The sequence below is a fragment of the Anopheles ziemanni genome, chromosome 3, assembly GCF_943734765.1.
Source record: "Anopheles ziemanni chromosome 3, idAnoZiCoDA_A2_x.2, whole genome shotgun sequence".
In the NCBI taxonomy this organism is placed as follows: domain Eukaryota; kingdom Metazoa; phylum Arthropoda; class Insecta; order Diptera; family Culicidae; genus Anopheles; species Anopheles ziemanni.
Window position 1 is genome coordinate 73,580,726 of NC_080706.1, and position 19,016 is coordinate 73,599,741.

Here is a 19,016-nt window from a genome sequence, read left to right on the forward strand (position 1 = left end):
ACGCTCCCTTGCCGCGACCGTGCCGTTTGACCGTAAAAAGTGCGCTTTTCTATTGTTCATCGGCCTACCCGTTTTGGGCGCGAAGCATTCAATTTTCCCGCCACTGACCGCCACCAGACAATTTCGTCCGATCCGTGGACCGTTTCGCAAAATGAAGAAATACAACTCGACAACCACAAAGAGGTTAGCACATCACACAAACTGTATAAAACTGCCGCGTAAGTTTCGATCTCACTTTGCATTCCCAAAAGCCGGATTAGATCGGATTAAATCGGCGCCAGAAATCGACACACATTACGCGGTGGCATGCTCGGTGCTCTGATAACGTAAAGGCCGGCCGCAAAAATGACACCGTGGTCACGATTGTTTAAGGACGACAGATGCGTTCACCCCGAGGCCATCGGCAACACTGACGACACGTTATGGTGGTGAAGCATAATTTAAATGGGAAGTCTGTTGAACGAGTGCTGTCGCGCGTCTATTTAATACAGTATAATGCGAATGTTAGCTCGGCATAAGGATCTTTGAATAAAAGTTGCCTACTGTTCCCTCAGTTGAAGGATTACATAAAACTCCATAAGCTACAATTTGTTTGGGATGAACAAAAGGGAAAAAGTTTCCCAATATTATAGCTGTAGCTTGAAATATGTACCGTTTTCATATTGTTCGTAAGTAACTGTAGCTTCGGTAAGGACAACCGAAGGCTTATCGAAAGGATGCTGTGGCGGAAACGCGCATGCGCCACGAACAGTGGGGGGGAAATCCGTACGAAGTCTCAACCGAGTAGACAACTGGAGTGCGGAGGATTGATTTGATAAGTGTTTATTTCGGCTTTCGGTACCTTTATTTGGCGCACGCAGCGGCAACGGTGGCAGCAATCAGCATGAATCATTCAAACCAAAAGCTAACGGAGAAGCTCGGTGACAGTGATTCCACGTAGTGCCACCATTTTGGCGGTATGTACAGTACCTCTCCCCGGTGTAGCGTCAACCGATGGAACCGCACCTGGCGCACCAACGGAAACCGCTCGTAGTCCGGATGCCGAGCATCGACCTGCGATGTATTGCTCAGTATGAAGTGTTCGTGTGGGTACAGGTTGTCGGTGTCTTCTGGACGGGCGAGGATTATGGTCTTACTGCCGAAAACCTATTGCGAACCCGTAGGCCAAGTGGTGCATTTGGTGCGGTTAATAACATTGAACACACTCGATGGCTCTGGTATACCGTACCTGACACAGTAGGTTATGGCACGGATCGGTGTGCAATGGCGAAACGGTACCTTTCGGTCCGAGCCATGCTTTGATACGCGGGTTTGCATCGGTACGACCGATATAGTCCGGGACGGTGATATCACGGCGCAAGGCGGGAACTTGATCGAACAAATCATGCTGCGCCAGATAGGCGGTACGATTTCCGTCCAAAGGGCTCGGCGAATTGGTACAGATGTTTTGTTCAACGAACTCGCCAAATTTCATCAATTTCTGTGACCAATCATCATTGCTGTACTGAGATCCGAGCTCAATTGGAACGGTACGTTCCCCAGCGATGGAAAGCAAATAGCCAGGGTCGTGCCATAGTTCCATCGCAGGCCAGTCTTTGATGATTCCTCGTATTATTGCGGGTTGTTTTGGATCGTAACATTGTTTCCTGTAAGCGTGCGCAAAGAAAGATTACTAGGAACAATAGTTGAACGAATTACAAACAATTATGAACGAACCCAAAAACTTCCAACGAGGGACATTCTAGTATTGAAACGTCCGGTTTCTCCGTTAATCCCACTTCTTCAACTTTCTCATCCAACCTGAGGCGTTTCGATGGAGGTACAGTCACGTTAGCGTCAGCTAGATTTTGATTTCAAAAAGCAGATGCAATGTGAATGACTTTAAAATAAAATCGAGAACCTCATACCTAAATATCTTGTAAGAATGGATGCACACTCCGTTAGAAGATCGTTTCCGATATTTTTGTCATTCAGTCTAAGTTTTTCTCCCAGCATCAATCCCAAATCGGCTAAATATATCCCATCTTTTACACCACAGTGTAGATCTTTCGAAACGAGTAATGTGTATAAAATCTAAAAAATAAACCAAACATAGAGAAGCAATAAGAATTGTTATTCGTTCTACGACCGGCGTTCGATTTCCTAGAAATACCCTCGCATAAGAAAGAACTGTAAAACATTTCCTATCTGTTTCATCCACGGTACTCCATTGTCCTGTGTGCAGGCGGTTGTAGATACAATCATAAAGAACACCAATTTTTATCAAATTGGTGGATGCAGTGTTATCAAACACGGCACTTTTATCTTCGTACAGCGGGTCTAGAACATCTAGGATAACTTTCCGATAGAGAAGATTGCTTTTCATGTGGTCACTATCAATTAACTGTGTTTTATCTGTACACACCGATAGAAGTTCTTTAATAATTGGAAGCATGATGATTTCTCGCGCGATTCTTTACATCGAGCCGGTTCGGTACTATTTCACAGTTTGTAAACAAACGTCCTGATAACTGCACCCTTCAGAAACGGATAAGCAAAGGAATGTCTCGATGCTGTCAAAGTATCATTCTTGGCTGTCAACGGTAGTGATGGGAAAATCGAATCCTTGTAGGGAATCAATCTCCAATTCCCAATCCCTCCTCCGTCGATACAAACAAACTATTTTTTTTTATATTCATTTTTATATTTATAATAAATTTTAGAGATTTTGCGCTTCAAGAGCGATATTTGTTCCAAAGAAACTGGTATCTCGGCTTTTTCGTAGAAAAACATATGTCTTATGTTCTAGGATGACTCCCATAACATAGTTCTTTGGTTTATCTTGTGTCTGTGATACGTATATTGAGCTTTTTCGCTTTACACTTTACGGTAAAATGAGTTAAAAACTCAATACAGTTCCAATCCAATTTATTGGGCGTACGAATCGGGAAAACTTATTTTGATAACTTCTACTTGGAAAGTCAGTTCTCTGGTCTCGTCTACGTCGTCTAGGATGCAGGGGGTTAATTTTTGACCCGGAGTAATTGTCTAATCACAGTATGGGTAAATGGACTCACATCGATTTCAAATTGTTTCAAATCAAGTTTATAACGAAACATATCTTTTTACATCCAAATCAAATAAAAACGAGTGCCCTTAGAATTGAATCAAATCAAACGTATAAAAAATTATTAAAATCTAAAAGAAATTTGTTGATATTCCCAAATAAATCAGACTCGCCAAATGAGGCTCAACCCGATCGAATCCGTCAAGGGATCGAGTCTTCGAATCCTCCCAAACCCAATTCTGCCAACACTAGATCAAATTATCCTCGAGTGCATCAAAGTGCGTGCCCTACAAGTACGGTTCAGCCAATTTGCAATAAAATAGTTGTGAAAACAGCAGTTTTGCTCTTTTGTGTGGTCTGTAGAATATGAATGGTGCTGTAACAATGGTAAGTAAGGTGTTTTTCGTTCGAAAATCATGTGGGTTGACCCCTAGTAGTGGATTGAAAAAGTGAGCCCCCTAGCAGAGGCGCTTCCGACGAAAAGTGCTTGCTCGTGAAATCCAATATGGCGGCAGCTTCGCACTCCTTCAATGGTTGTACCAAGCACTGTGTAGAAAGATGCTTCCTGTGGATGCGTGAGTGTGTTTTCAACAGCACTGTGCTTTGGTCACAGTGAGCTGCAAAGCTAACTAGTGTGAATTGGTGCCGAAATTACAGCACGAAAAAATAGTTTAAATACTGAAGATTGAATGATGCTGCTTTAAATAGTAAATTCGCTCTGCCTGCTGTATGATTGTTACGCATCAAAGAATCCAATGGTTTTTAATGTCCTTGTGCAAGGTCTTCGATATGACTGTGATAATGCGTAAAAATATGTTTTGCAGCAGTATGAGCATACTTACAGGTTTCCTTATTCTTTCAGGGAAGCAACGAGTACAACTCCGGAAGTAACAACAACAACAGCGAGGCCTCGCCGGCACGGGAAGAATATCGCAAAGAACCGGAATGTTCGCCACCACCGGCCAAGGTTTCCAAGCGGGACAAGGAACGCGAGCGTGACCGCGAACGTCGCGAGCGCCGCGAAAGAGAACGCGAACGGGAGGAGCGTGAACGTGGTAAGTGCCTTCTGCCCGTGGGGTGGTCCGTATTTTTTTTTACATAATATGTTTTGCCTCTTTCTGTTACAATTCCATCCGGAACCGTACGAGAAAAATAATCCGGGCGGGAAACGCAAGCACCATCGCACCTTCTAATTTACCAATATTGACGGATACCACACAAGCTTCCTACCACCTGATACAGGGTATCAATTAAAAAATATCAGAGAGCTAATACAAACAAACAAATTGATGCATTTGAGGGCTTCCCTTTTATGCATGTTCCATTGTCCTTCCGATTCGATTCCCGAATGAAGCGTTAACGGTGGTGCACCCGCGTTCGGGCATCTTTTTAAGTACGCCCTGGTTTTTCTCATTTGACTTCTCTTTTTCAAACAGTTACCGGATGCGTTATTTACGTGATAAGATAAAATAAAGTGGGATTTTGAACCATATATATTTGTGCCCTCCTCTTGCTCTACTGTAAATAGTTTCTCTGCTAAATAACAAAGATTTGCTTTCTATTGTGCATCACCTCCTCTCTTTCTCTCTTTCTCTCTCTCTCTTTCTCTCGTTTTTTTCTTTCTCTTCAATTGTAGGTAAAAACCCAATATCATACACAATTGTCAACAACCCATTATAGAACACACAATATCGAGCTTGGCCAGCTTGACTTTCTTTACTCGTTCGTAGACATTTTATGTTTTAAGTTTTTTATTCAAAATTGTTCGTACAATTCTACTCCGGCCATTCAATCTAAAGAAAATCTTCTTCAAGTTAGTTATATATAATTTGAAATCTATTGTTATTGGTCATAAAACATACCTTCCGTTACTAACAAAGGAGATTCATTTTGGAATTTAAAAATAACGTGTTTTGTTCATATATCTGTTTTTCAAGATTGATTGTTTTGATTTTGAGTAGCTTTTTGTTGAGAAACATAAAATCTGAAAAATCATCCCATTTGGTCATATTTTAATTTAAAAAGTTATTTTTTTAAAGTTGTTATACGTAACAACAATGCAGGTGTTTTATTTTTCTAGTCAAGGCCAACGTGATTGGACTTGTTTTGTTTTGTAACCATCCTCGTGTCTCACGACGCGAGTGAATATTATTTGAGCGGAAGAATACTTAGGTTAAACGGATACTTTTACAATGTTATGTTATTATAGTTTTTTAATTGCCACTCCAACCTTAATCATTATTTGATTCACGGTTCTCTCGTGGTCACTGCACACAACAATACCAATTCATGAGATTTCTTCGTTTCTTTCTTTCTTCTTTTTTGTTCTGTACTTTCAGCGATTTTTTGTGATCATATAACGTAGTTTTAACTAAACATGGGAAAAATGAGTAAAATGCAGTGAAGACAAAAATAGAAACAAAAAATGATAAATATTTCAGACCTCCGCTTGTTCGGACCAGAAGTTAACTGGTTCACGCAATATGATGCCATATGCCATCGTGTCCGTTGAGAGAGGTAACCACCCCCCAAACGCCTTAGTCAAGTGTAAAGAATTATTTTATTTTAAACATATTATCAGTAACAATGTAGATAATAACAAATTCTTAAGAAAAATTTTGAAAAAAACACGGATGGATGTTTTTCCACTTCTCACTACGCTCCCCACTACTGTTGCTTTGTGTAATTGTTGATCTATCTTGAAATGTCAAAGGTACCTCATTTAACATTCACATGTTGTTGACGGTAGTTAACACTAGAACTATCGGGTCATTTGGAAACGGGTCGTTTTTTTTTATTTTGGCGACTCTTTGAACACAACATTACGGTTTTGATCATTTGCACACATTTTGTAATTTTTACCGGAGAAATTTTATACTTGGGATTCTCTGTCATAACGAATTGGGTAATAAGTTTTATACAAAGTGGTGCACCATATTCGCGGTAGGGATAGAGAGAAAAATCATTTTCGTCGATGATCACCTTTACCTCTATACGATGTGTAATTTTCATTTCGAAGCAAAATTCTTTTTTCACTGGGTTCTCAGAGGAGAAGAGAGAGGAAAGGCACCGTTACCACATGAAGTGTACTTCCACAAGAATCAACCGAAAATACGCGCCAACGGATGGATGGGGACGGGTAGTATACTCTCGTCATCAGGCCGATACGCCTGTTTGGTAACCCTTTCTCGGACGTGTACTGTATTTTAGCTTTTCACAAGAAGCACTTCCGGAGGTGCAAAAGCTAACAAAAATGTCCTTTATTCTCTTTTTTTTATTCTCTCTCTCTCTCTTTCTCTATATTTATCTCTCTATTAATTCTTCTTTTTTTTACTAAATAATGTGTTATGTGGGAGGGATCGAGTGTGGGTTGTTGTTATCCTTCTGCTCTTCCAACATCACAATCCAGCTTCCTTCGTCGATCGACGAAAACCGTGGGTGGCGAGGGAGAGAACCTGGAGGATGCATGTAGCTCCGTCTTCTCCGTCGACTGCGTCAACATCACACGGATTACGACCGTTGAGTTCCGATTCGTGCATCACCCTTCACCCACCCCACACCTACCTCTCTGAGGGCTGACAGAAAAGAGGAATGGCGAAAGTTTGTTTCCTGTTCGTCCACAATATTTTTCTTTCTTTTTTCCCTGTGGTTTCTTTTCTCGTTTTCTCTCCACCTGCTCCAACTTCGATAAAGTCAGTCGTCGTATACCAACGATCCAAATGTTGTGTTATATTTTGTTCACACAGTGTAGCAAAGATCCACTTGAAATTTAAGCTTCGCAGAGAGAGAGAAGGAGAACTCGGGATATAAACTGTTCTTCATCCCGTGTCCGATACTAGAAGAGATTCCTCGCTTAGTATCTCGTCCAGTCAGATGTCCTGGTTTTCTGCCACAGCGGTATCTCGGCGATCGTGCTTCTCTGTATCGTTTTTTCTCTCTTTTTATCTCTCTCTCTCTTTCTCTATTTTTTTTCTTCACTTTATGTGTTTTTCTCTATCAGTATTTTCAGCGAACTGTGTTGTTCGTGTTCTGTGGTGTACCAATTTATTGGGAGGAGAGAAACCAATGTTGAGTCAAAGTCTATCAGCAACAATCTTATTCACTATCGACACCGGTGTACCGGACACCGCTAGAGAGCGCGAAAACCAGTATGTTGAGTATATCATTTCCGCTAGACCGTTGATCTGTGAGGGGGACGCGCCCCGTTCGAGGGGGCCGAATCTAGTACATGGGAGCCGGCGTGATCTATCGATTAACTATCCGACATCTTAGTAGTAGAGTCATTCCATTCTTTCCCAGCTTTTCTTTCGTATCTTTCGACATCTTCCTCTGACCGGTTTGGTGGATGGAGGACGTGTGGGGCAGAGCATCTAACGAGTTTAGCTAAGGGGAAGTGTGACGGAACAGTGTTGGTGGTTCCACAGTAACAGAGAGACAAAGACCGTATGCGCTCATAAATCATCCCTAAAACGAAATCTTCTATGTGGCGAGCATGTGTCCTGGTTGATTCACCATCCCGCCAAAACTGCACCCTCCGCCGCGACCATCATCACCAACTCGGGAAAATGGACCTAACCCGCCGGTAGCTGGTGGCCTGTATGTGTGTCTCGGGTGTCGTCCTACTAGTAACCGGCGCGCAGGGTGGTCTATTTTGTCTCGATCTTGTTCTTTCTCTTTTTCTCTTTCTATCTCTTTCTCTCTCTCTCTTTTTCTATTTTGTATTTAACTTTCTTTCTCTCTTTTTTCAAAAAATGAACAATGAATCTTTGTACACTTCTTTCACATGGTGTGTGTCATATGGGGGCGCCCGGAATGCGACCCGGATGGTGGTGTTTCTGGTACTGTGCTGCAAGATGATGCAAAACGGCTCTCTCCGAATCACTTTCACTTCGTCCGTCACGAAGCTGTGCCCATCGCGAACCGCACGACAGTTGTTTCGTGTGTGCGTGTGTGTGTCTGGCCCCATTTTCAACTGACATACCTCATGGACCTCACCTGTTTTTCCGGTTTCATTAACATATGAGTTTACATTATGTGATTATTCACATCCATACTTTGTTTTGTCTCCTGTTTTACGTGTTTTCCCATTTTTTTCATATTAAATAGAATTGATAAACTTCGCGTGCCTTATGAACTGGAAAATGCTGATAGTTAACGTCCAGTCGTTGAGAAAAGAGTATTGGAAAAGTATTTTTTAATTAAAATATATTTCTCTTGTTGTACATTAGATAACTTTGCTTCAGTTCTATATTTGATCAATTCAACAATTCCTCGGAGTTCGAGGAAACCATCCTTGATAGTTAAATTTGTTGTTAATGGGGATCCGCGACAACCGAGCGGTATCGCCGGTTAGAAAATCGGCCCATGAACGACGGCGTGGGTTCGAATACCAACCGAGACCAGACCCTCCCCTGTACAAGAGGACTGACTATCCACGTACTCAAATGGAAAAAGTCTTGTAAGCCCTTCATGGGGCCAGGCATGACCAAACAAGGTCGTTACGCCAAGAAAAAGTTTAATTTGTGTTTCTTGGATAAATTTTCAACTACGAATTAAAAACCTTAATACTAATAATTTAAAAAAACAAAATAGATTTTTAAATAATTTTGTTTGATCTCGGTCACACTCGTTCGTTTCGAGTTTTGATCTAGAATAAAACAGTTTTCTACCTTGACACTAGGGTACTAGGATTGGAAAGTAATCGTCCACCCAAATACCTACTCTTATACCCTTTTTTTTTGTTGTGTTTTCAACAACAACATTTTGGAAACAACTCGGTTGGAAGTATAAGATTTCTTATTTTTCTGTTGTTTTCCCCGCATCATCTAACATCATCCCCCTAACACTCTTATGTCGCTTCCTTCTTCCCTGCTCACCATCGAGTCAACCAATTAATCCGCATTATTTTTTCTTGTTTTTATTTATTTTCAGGATCTATATATCTCTCGTATTGTTTTTGTTTCTCTCTCTTCTCTCTTTCCATCTCTTTCTCGTTTTGCTCCTTCTTCTTGCCGAGTGCCAAAAAGATCACTATCGAATCTCCAATGCAAAAGTATCGCCAAGAGAACGATTCAAACATAAATTGCTATTACCATCATTACTACTACTACTACCACAACAACTGCTACTGCTACTATTCTTCTTTGGTCGTCATGTCATCCTTTGAAAGTTTGCAAACCAATAGGATCAAAATTAGTCCTTTTGATAATCAATCACTACTTCTACTACCGCCTGCTACTACTACTACTACTACCATCATCAACACCAGAACTAGTTCGTTCGACCATTTCTATGTTTTGCTGCTCTTACTACCGTTCGAGCATTGGTTGGATCCTAGTGAAAGACTAGGAAACACACCAACTTCCAACCTTCGATTAAAAAAAAGCAAACGGATGAACAAATGATAAAGAGAGATTTAGTTCAAATTGCGAAAAAACAAACGAATGTTACAAAGACATCGAGCTATTAACGTACACATTTTCACAGCACATGAGGCGAAATGAATGAGTTAGTTGAGCGTTTATGGAAACCCTCACAAAGTTGACTTCTCCCCCACACCCCCCAGATCCATGGAAGAGGTTAGAATTGATTTCTCATCTGTTGTATTTTTTGTATCTACCTTTTTATATATTCCCCCCCCATACCCACCCAACCGTTGATAGACACACTTTCGCCCATTTCACTCATAAACCGAAGCCGACGTAGTACTTTCCAGGTCCATCATTATTGCCCCTTTGTCCTTTTTTTGTCGTTTCCTTACTCCGTGTGGAGTAATTTATTTTTCAAAATGACATTCTTCTGTGATATATTTTTTTTTTTTTTGTAACTGAAAACATCATTCGTTGGAACGTTTTTATTCCAACGGAATTGTTATACATCTTGTTTTTATAAATTGTGAAATTTTATTTTGGTTACATGATAAGGTTAAGAAAAGCTGGGAACTAGAATCTATCTATTAGTCATACGAGTAAATATTCCTTAATAAAACTTAACAATAATTTGATGATACATTCAATCGAATTTGGTTTCTTCAGAACGAGATGAAATCTTTGTTTCTTACTATTTCAAAATTAATAATTTAATATTGAAATAAGTACGCAAGAGGACTTCATGATGAAGCACGATATTAAGCCGAATGAAGTCAAAATGTAGGTGTTTTGTTTATATTTTTGTCATCAGGAAACAAATTCGTGTATAACGAACTCCTTATCTCACAGATAATGTTGAACAAGATAGCTTCACGTGCCACAGTATTTGATGGCATCTAAAACGAATCGTAGAAAATCTCGAGTGTAGGCAAAGCTATTGGTTAAACAATTTCCACCGTCGTCGCTCTTCTTTCTCCACGTCCTCCTTGTCTGTGATTATCCCCCCATAATATGCTATCCTGCCATACAAGGGAGAGTGAAACAAATTGCAATAGAAAAACATACGAGAATCTCAAATTGTACCGTTAACGTTAGATTGTCATTGTCAGGTTGCTTTCGCAAGTGGACGGGAAGAAAGCAATGACAATCACAATGATCCGTTGTTAGTAAAAGTGTTACTTATACCGTTTTGTTTCTTCCTACCGACTCCCTCCTCGCAGAACCGAAAATTCTACCGTACATCGCGCAGCCTGTGTACGACCTGCGCCAGACGGGCGATGTTGCGTTCGGTCCCGGCACCCGGTCGGCCCTGCTGGGCATCCTGGGCGGCGCTCTACCCCGGCTGACATCGGAGCAGCACGAGCTGGTAACACGGGCGAAGAAGTACGCCATGGAGCAGAGCATCAAGATGGTGCTGATGAAGCAGACGCTGGCTCACCAGCAGCAGCAACTGGCCAGCCAGCGAACCCAGGTGCAACGCCAGCAGGCATTGGCCTTGATGTGTCGGTAAGTGTTGGTGGGGGATGGTCGCAAAATGCTATTCTTCTATCGGGTGTCTCCAACACCATCCTACACATGGCATAATTATAGTCGATTTGTGTATCTTTAGTGTTTCGAAACACCAGGTAGTCTACATTACCTTTGACCACCACAAGTTTCTTGTTTTTATTCTTAAACAATTTGTGTAGGAAAGCACTATAGAAAGTGGACCCTCGAGATTTGCAAATTGGATGATTTTCGTTTCGATTTTCACTTTCGTTATGCTCGTCGTCACTTTCATAGTTATTAAATTTGAATATACGTTAAGGTCTATGTAGCTTTTCTATTTTCAAATGTTTCGTCTAATTTTAAATGGTTTGCTACTCTTTCATAACTTGTTGCTGCCCATAAACATAAATTAAAAATTAAATTCTGAGAATTTAGCAATTGTTATGAAACATTTTACAGTAAAATTAATTCCCGTGCATAAATAGGGTTTGTTTAACTCTTCCTAGCAATAATTGTGGATGGAAAAGATGTTGTCCTACAAAAATACGTTAACTCTATTGAAATATTGTTACGGAATTGAACGAACAAGATTTCTAACCAACTTTATAATGCGGCTCACGGTTTTTGTTTCCCTGCCATTATAAGCAACTCGAATACAAAATCTGGATAAGATCGGATGTTCCGATTTTGTTACTCTTTCCACTTTCATTTCGAAAAAATATTCCGGCGTTGCTGATCAAGACTTCAGTATCTTGCAACAACCGTGCCACGCCTTAAAAAATCACTCTCAGAAAAGAAAGAAGTAATTAAAAATGCTCTGTGATCGGTGTAAGCTTGGAGTCTTAAAAAGTTGGAGGTTTAAAAAGGAGACGCATATGATGTGACCATAAACGATACACTACTGAATGTTGGAAACGTTGATTTTCGATGAGAATCCATTTTGAACAGCTTTGATGCACATAACAGCAGCTGATAAGATCTGATCGTCTTTAAATTATTAGTAACGTAATGGCACACTTTTATCATAATGTTAGAGCACTAATGTGTCATTGTTTCATTGCTCTTCTCTCTACCGCAGCGTGTACGTGGGAAGCATTTCGTTTGAGCTGAAGGAAGACACTATCCGTGCGGCTTTTCTTCCGTTTGGTCCGATCAAATCGATCAACATGTCATGGGATCCGATCACGCAGAAGCACAAAGGGTTCGCGTTCGTTGAGTACGAGATCCCGGAGGGTGCGCAGCTGGCACTGGAGCAGATGAACGGGGCCATGCTTGGTGGCCGTAACATTAAGGTGGGTCGGCCGAGCAACATGCCCCAGGCGCAGCAGGTGATCGACGAGATCCAGGAGGAAGCGAAGAGCTACAATCGCATCTACATTGCGTCGATCCATCCGGACCTGACGGAGGATGACATCAAGAGTGTGTTCGAGGCGTTCGGGCCGATCGTCACTTGTAAAATGTCCCAGGGCAACGCTGTCCACACGCACAAGGGCTACGGATTCATCGAGTACCAGACCAACCAGTCTGCGATCGAAGCGATCGCCAGCATGAATTTGTTTGATTTGGGAGGTCAACTTTTACGGTAAGCATTTAAAACATTTTCCGAAATAAGGTCGGTTTAATATTTGGTTGTCAATTATTTGTTCCAGTGTTGGTCGCTCGATTACTCCACCTAATGCCCTAATGGGCCCAGCGGCCAACTCTGCCATGCCAACCGCCGCAGCAGTCGCAGCCGCAGCAGCCACAGCAAAGATCCAGGCGATGGATGCCGTCGCTACGAATGCGGTCCTGGGTCTTTCCGCCACAACGCCCACGTTGAAGGTAGGCCTCGGCGGACTTCCGCTCAATCCGGCAATTACGACGGCCGCCGGTGCAGGTCTGGTTGCACACGCACAGTTAGCCGCGGCCACGCAGGCTGCCGCCGTAATTAATAATCAGCCGGGACTGCTCGTACCGCCCGTTTCGACCGTCGGGCTCGCTCCTTCCCTGCTGGTGAACCCGGTTCTGGGAGCCGCCGCCAAACCCCTGCCCACAGTATTGAGCCAGGCGAATCCGGCCGCCGTAGCCGCAGCGGCTGCCGCAGCAGCAGCAGCAGCGGCCGCCGCTGCCGCCGCACCGAATGCCACGGCCGAGGACGTGTACAAGAAGGCTCAGGAGAAGCAGCAGGAGGAGCTGCAGAAAAAGCTGCTCGAGGAGGGTGAACCGCAGACGCTGCAGCAGCAAGAGTCGATGTCCATTAAGGGCCAGAGTGCGCGGCACCTGGTGATGCAGCGACTGATGCGGCCGAGCAAGAGCAAGGTGGTGATCCTGCGTAACATGGTCGGTCCGGAGGACGTGGACGAGACGCTGCAGGAGGAGATTCAAGATGAGTGTAGCAAGTATGGTGCCGTGGACCGGGTTATTATCTACAAGGAGCGCCAGTCGGAGGGCACCTTTGCCGAGGACGACAACACCGACATGATCGTCAAGATCTTTGTTGAGTTCTCGCAGGCCACCGAAGCAGATAGAGCCCGCGAGTCACTGAACGGTCGCTACTTTGGCGGCCGGCTGGTCAAGGCGGAGTCGTACGATCAGGCTCTCTTTGACCATGGCGATCTGTCTGGCTAAATCGGCCATGCCGAACTCCGCGGCTGGTATCCCAAAGCACAACTCACAGTTTCATGGCGAAAGCTTGAGAGATGATGTTTGATGGTGAACGAAGCCAAGCCAAACCGTGATGTGACAATGGGGTGGGATCGCACTCGACTCAGAACCGCCGCGCAATGGTATCGATTTGCCAGATAGATTACAGCCCCAACATTTTTGTCACAACATTATTCATCACCACAAATGCTACGGTTCCCCACTCAACTTGAATCCCTTTGCAAAGCGGTTAAACGAGGATTAGAAGGGAAAACTGGTTCGTGGTATTTCCCACAGAATAGAAGATGCGTACATCCTATTCTCATGCAGCACGATGGTTAGGTTTAAGTAACAGGGTGAACAGATCCCATAATCCCCCCACCCTAAGCGCCGGAGTAATACGTTAAATGAAAAGAAACTCGTTTTCTTACTGATCGCGTGTAGCGTATCAGCGGTTTATCGTGCACTTGGAGCACAATAGCATTGCACTTGGAGATGAAAATCATATATGGAACTAAATGGTATTTGTTGAAATAGGGCCAGGTTTTCTTGGTGAAGAGAAATAGATATAAAAGGAGCAGGTGGATGAAGCGCAATCTCGCTACTGTATCGGCGTCAAATCGCCAAAGCCCCATGTACGATTGCGCTTAATCCATCGCTTCTTAACAGCAGGAGGAAATGAGCAACTAAACGTATAGCTAAAGGCATCTTTCTATGCTGCGTAAGTCACTTAGAATAAATCGTCGTAAGCGAGATGATATAACATTACACACAGGATGTTTCGGGAAGAAATTAGGTCGGACACGGCATCATTCAATCAACAAACATGAGCGCCACTCATCGCTCTCCTATTATATTATAAATTTCATTGTATATACAACAAGACAGGGAAAGAAGCTTGCTTCTTTTGTCTAATAGCGATTGAAGGAAATATAGTATAACTACTGTCACAGAATAAAATTCCGCGGCGAGCGAGTGTTTCACTTTTCATGCTTTCCTTTGCCGGGCATGACTTCGTACTCGTCGTACTGAGGAAACGATCCCATGCCGGTTTTTGGTTGCTCCAGGGCCGCGGTGTCCTTCGTTTTGCTGTACTTTGCCTCGAGTTCAGCTGCGTTTCGTTCCTTCATTTTGATGATGGCCAAATTTTTCAACAGTTCCTGCTGGGTTGGTGGTTCTTTCCTGCAATGTTTGCGATTTTGTGTAATTAATTTGTGAACTCCACTCAATTGTATTCAGTGTGTACATCATACCTTCGGCCTCGCAGCCACGCTTCCCACTCGGCGGTAATTTCCTGATCGTATGCTTCCTTGGCCGTCGGTTCGAACCATCGCGAAGCCCTGCGTCTACCAACCGACGGGTCCGGAGGTATTTCATAGTACTTGTTACCGAAGTAGTCCTCCCCGACGTAGTTACCTTTGATCTGACGCGGGCGGAACGATTTCAGAAAGTTGTCGAAAGCAATGCGTAACAAATTGCGAGTCGGTGGGCCACCGGCCATTGTGAGTGCAATTTCCAATAAGCACAAACACGGTAGATCACTTCTTCTATAACACCGCTTTGCTTTGAGACTACCAATAATTCTGATTTCTAATGGCGAAATAATGTATCAATTATATAAATATAGCACTCCGGTATTTTCGAGTGAAGTTTTCTGCTGAGTTTGTAAACAACACTGAATCTGCTTGCGGATTGACACTAAACTGGTGTGAGTCATTATGATATTTTTCTAGTCGCCTGGAAGACCCAATTCAGAAGTGCATTTTTACTTCCTTTCTAACAAAAAAAATCATATTCCTGATAGCAATAGTTTTATAAATAATTTGATGTGTTATTCTAATTATTAACTTGTATCAAATAGCAACTAAATACATTTTAAATTTAATTTTTAACGCAATGCAGCTTGCTTGAAAAACTCTCCGTGTAACCGATTTGAATTACGTTCGACCAGCTGGTGACAGAGAAAAAGCACAGCGGTTCTTCACGTGCCATCTTTGTCCGACACACGCGATGTGGTCAATGTTTGTATGCTATTTTGCGTGGAACGCACAATTTACATCGCTCATATGTATTTAAACGATTTATACAAACGAAATCTTAACGAATGATCTCTCCGAGGCAAATAAATAATTTTCTGGGTCATATTTTTTCAATTGAATCTTTTTAGTTTTTGAGAAAATAGACTGTGCGAGGGAGAAAGAAAACGGCAACAAGCATTACCGATTCAATGTCCTTCGCGCGAACAAAACCTCAATACCGAACCATAAATTACCGGTACGGGTAGCCAATCACAGCGCTCCGTTGGATGTGTTGGTCACTCACACAAACGCATATCGCACATTCTCTGGTTGAAAGGGTCGGGGAGTGTGTTGTGTGCGTAGCACTCGACCAGTTAGTCTTTAGCTGCGGTGATGGTTGAACGTCGGTAGTGCATGTATCTGTGGTGAAAAACATAAATCTAAGTATGTCGGCAGTCACAATTTTGGTCATTAACGAGTAGCAATGAATCATTGGTGTAATCGTTTCTTGATCGTCAGCGTTGTGGCAACAGTCTGGTGTTTGGTACAAGAAGAAAAAAAGGGTTTCCTTGCAGCATCATTCGGTAAAAGTGATGCTGATGCTGTGCGAGTGCGAAGCGTGTGCTTTAGGAGCAATTTTTTTACATTCAGCACCGATTAGACGACCTTGAATTACCGGTTCGTTTGAAAAGAATTTAACCTTGCCGTCCGCGAACGGTTATTACCGTTTCGCTAAAGCGAATCACTGCTCTTGGTTGTGTGTGTTTGTTATGCGGCGCCAGTGTATTACATGGACACGGAGTTTATGTGTGTGTGTGTGCTGGCATGGCGTGTCGAAGAAAGCTAGTCACCAACACACCTGCTAGCCGTTCAAGATACATAGATGTTAGGTTGCTAATCTTCAAGATACATAACTGCTACGTCGTCGTTGGTGGAGTACTAATTTTGTCATTTTAGTTGCGAAAAAGTGATTTTGACGGTATTGTAATTTCCACGTCGTACTTCGGTGACTGTGGGATAGAAAGTGGTGGCGTTCTTCGATACAACATTTTGGAAGCCCCAGCCGTCAAAGAAAACACAACGTAGGCACTGGCAATCGTTCGTGTTTGCTGAACCAAAATGAAATACGAAAGTGCCGAACAACATGTTGCCAAAAGTAGCTGAGCATTTTTGCGTCCCTCTCCTTCGTCCAGACACTACTACGTATGCCGCTTTGTGCCGTGTGGGAAAATTTGATGACGTGATAACGTTTGTAACTTGCGGCGAAATCCTCAACCGATCGGGACCAACTTTTGCCTTGGCGATGGATAGTGCATTTCGAGGGCAAAAGAAAATGTAACTGCGTTGTGGCGTTCAGGACATATTCTCAATATCAGAAAGCAGCAGGGAATGGGCTTCGCAATTTTGCGAACTTTATCTGCCACTGCATCGCATTCTCGTGTTGTGTGTATTGAATCACGGTTCACGCCTTCTTCTGGCCAGGGTCGGTCGATCCTCAAAATGGTTCTCCAACCTTGCGTTTGCGGTCCATCACGGCGGGTCCCGTTGCTCGCGCGGAAGTTTTCGCCCGTGTTGTTGTCTTCTGGTGCTTTTCCTTGCGGCCGAGAATGTGCGACGGTGGTTTTTCGAGCGTGAACAACATATTAAGAGCAACACTCATTAGCCTAGCGGAGAATGAGGAGGTGCTGCGCTCCACCCCGCCGTGTACACGGACATTAAATTCATACATTTTGCTCGCGTGGATATATGTGCTACGTTTGCGGCTACTGTGTATGTGGCGCGCCCGGAAAGCCCAGCACCAGTGCACAAATGGACAGTGGCCAATCAGGATATGAAAGTCCAAAAGTTAACATACACCGAATGAATGATATTTGGTTACTTCAATCAATGGTGTTATTAGTACGATCTGAGCCATTCAACAAAGCCTTCCACAAAACGTATTAAATTTCGTAGTTTAGTCTGTTATTTTGGTTCTAAAATTTCATACCTCTGAACCCATAGTGCAACAGTGGGCTATTAGTGGCGTATGAACATACACACATTCTTTTGTGCCGCAGAAAGATTGTATTTGCCATTTCGTCTTTTTTGCTGACTTTCCGTGCTCAGTCGACTTGCTAAATTTCCTTCCTCATCATCGGAACGAGTTTCCTTGTTTGAGAACATCAAGGAAAAATGTTTCGTTCTGTCACAATTATGTTTAAAATGAATAATTCCACATTACATTATTGTGTACTAACACTGTAATATTCCTAACACCGTCCTATTCTTATTCGAAGACTTCTGTCGATAGAAATTTGACCCGCAACGTATATTCCGATACATACACAAGAGAGAAAAAACACGCAATGCCGTTGAACTAACCCTGTTGGAATACCGAAAATATCCCGTAAAATAGCGAAACATGAAACGGGAGAGAGAAGAAAAACTAAAACAATGTAAACGAAGGCGGCTGACGCAGGCAGGGAAGGATGGATTATGCGTTGCACTCGAAATGCATTGGCCAGCAGCGGATTGGAGATTCGACGTTGGCCAACGTGTATACTTCACCACGAACCAGGGGCAGTAGAGATGCGTATTGTTTCTGCTGATGCCCCATGGGATGGATGGTATGTTGCACTTGAGACTTTGTAGCATCTGCCGTTTCATGGGGAGAAACTCCAGGCACCAACATCCGATGTACACAATACAAGCGCGAATTAGCTTCGCTTCTCGTGAGCCGTTCTAGTAGCCGTTCCGAATTCCAGCACGAATGTCTCTGCTTCGTTTTCTGCGTCTTGTCCTAGAGGTGTTCTCCGCTACGCTGTTTTTTATTTTTGCTCTTCTCTGATGTTTATTTTATCTTCCATTTTCCAGCACATCTCCTCAAGCACACACGGGCAACAAAAAATAATCGCCGCGAGCTGGCGAGAGAAGAATGTACGCTCGTGGTTTCTGTGCGAAAGGACTAATTTTCTAATTGAGTCGGTTCTGCTTCCGTGCGTGCGGTTTTTCGTGGTGCAATTTGTCGTGAAAACGAAGCAAGCGGTGGCGGGCGGTGGCAGCGTGCCGTAAACAAGTATCAGAAGTAGCCGGTGAAAGCATCTTCTTGATTGTGTTCGTGAGAGCGGTCCTTTCCGTCAGGGAAAGGACACACGCGTGTGTGGTGTAGTGAGCCAAGCTGGTAGTGTATCCTGACGCCGTCAGGAAGCGAGTGTGCGAGATGTGAGAACGTGCCGACGAGGTAAAATAAAAACAAACTACTCGGGAGGGTTCGAAAAAAAAAAACAGGAAGGTTCGACCGGGAAAGGAAAGCCGGCTAACACTCGGTTTGTGTTTGCATTCGCCCGCTATAAAAAGCCAAGGATCGGGCTGATAAGAATAGGAGCGGGAATGACGGCCGCTCAGCGGTGCGTTACATCCGTTACGGTGCTCTGCGTCATCTCTTTGCACTTGCGGTAAATCAACAAAACCGGCTCGAAGCAGGCGTATCCTGTG

General features: G+C 43.2%; 3 protein-coding genes across 3 annotated transcripts; 1 reads left to right on the plus strand and 2 right to left on the minus strand.

Annotated features, from left to right (window-relative positions):
• Positions 1 to 834: 834 nt before the first annotated feature.
• Positions 835 to 2,451, minus strand: LOC131287676 (bifunctional peptidase and arginyl-hydroxylase JMJD5). The gene is made up of 5 exons (XM_058316749.1): positions 2,153 to 2,451; positions 1,908 to 2,073; positions 1,717 to 1,840; positions 1,229 to 1,646; positions 835 to 1,146 (listed from the first exon to the last, which is right to left on the minus strand). Exons 1-5 carry the CDS (start codon positions 2,432 to 2,434, stop codon positions 889 to 891), a joined length of 1,248 nt encoding a protein of 415 aa, XP_058172732.1. The 5' UTR covers positions 2,435 to 2,451; the 3' UTR covers positions 835 to 888.
• An 8,055-nt stretch (positions 2,452 to 10,506) lies between these two features.
• Positions 10,507 to 14,585, plus strand: LOC131288392 (poly(U)-binding-splicing factor half pint). Its single transcript, XM_058317523.1, has 3 exons — positions 10,507 to 10,920; positions 11,981 to 12,484; positions 12,552 to 14,585. The coding sequence occupies exons 1-3, from the start codon at positions 10,805 to 10,807 to the stop codon at positions 13,507 to 13,509; spliced, it is 1,578 nt and encodes a 525-aa protein (XP_058173506.1). The 5' UTR covers positions 10,507 to 10,804; the 3' UTR covers positions 13,510 to 14,585.
• Positions 14,341 to 15,159, minus strand: LOC131288393 (NADH dehydrogenase [ubiquinone] 1 alpha subcomplex assembly factor 2). Its single transcript, XM_058317524.1, has 2 exons — positions 14,778 to 15,159; positions 14,341 to 14,706 (listed from the first exon to the last, which is right to left on the minus strand). Exons 1-2 carry the CDS (start codon positions 15,023 to 15,025, stop codon positions 14,505 to 14,507), a joined length of 450 nt encoding a protein of 149 aa, XP_058173507.1. The 5' UTR covers positions 15,026 to 15,159; the 3' UTR covers positions 14,341 to 14,504.
• Between the last annotated feature and the right edge of the window lie 3,857 nt (positions 15,160 to 19,016).

Bases quoted from the DNA above. Each gene is read 5' to 3' on its own strand.
- LOC131287676 (XM_058316749.1), bottom strand. From the start codon at position 2,434: ATGCTTCCAATTATTAAAGAACTTCTATCGGTGTGTACAGATAAAACA. The intron at 2,074-2,152 runs GTATTTCTAGGA...TTTATTTTTTAG, and splicing joins CAGTTCTTTCTTATGCGAGG to ATTTTATACACATTACTCGT. The intron at 1,147-1,228 runs GTACGGTATACC...GGTTCGCAATAG, and splicing joins GCCATAACCTACTGTGTCAG to GTTTTCGGCAGTAAGACCAT.
- LOC131288392 (XM_058317523.1), top strand. From the start codon at position 10,805: ATGGAGCAGAGCATCAAGATGGTGCTGATGAAGCAGACGCTGGCTCAC. The intron at 10,921-11,980 runs GTAAGTGTTGGT...TCTCTACCGCAG, and splicing joins GCATTGGCCTTGATGTGTCG to CGTGTACGTGGGAAGCATTT. The intron at 12,485-12,551 runs GTAAGCATTTAA...TATTTGTTCCAG, and splicing joins TTGGGAGGTCAACTTTTACG to TGTTGGTCGCTCGATTACTC.
- LOC131288393 (XM_058317524.1), bottom strand. From the start codon at position 15,025: ATGGCCGGTGGCCCACCGACTCGCAATTTGTTACGCATTGCTTTCGAC. The intron at 14,707-14,777 runs GTATGATGTACA...CAAACATTGCAG, and splicing joins GCGTGGCTGCGAGGCCGAAG to GAAAGAACCACCAACCCAGC.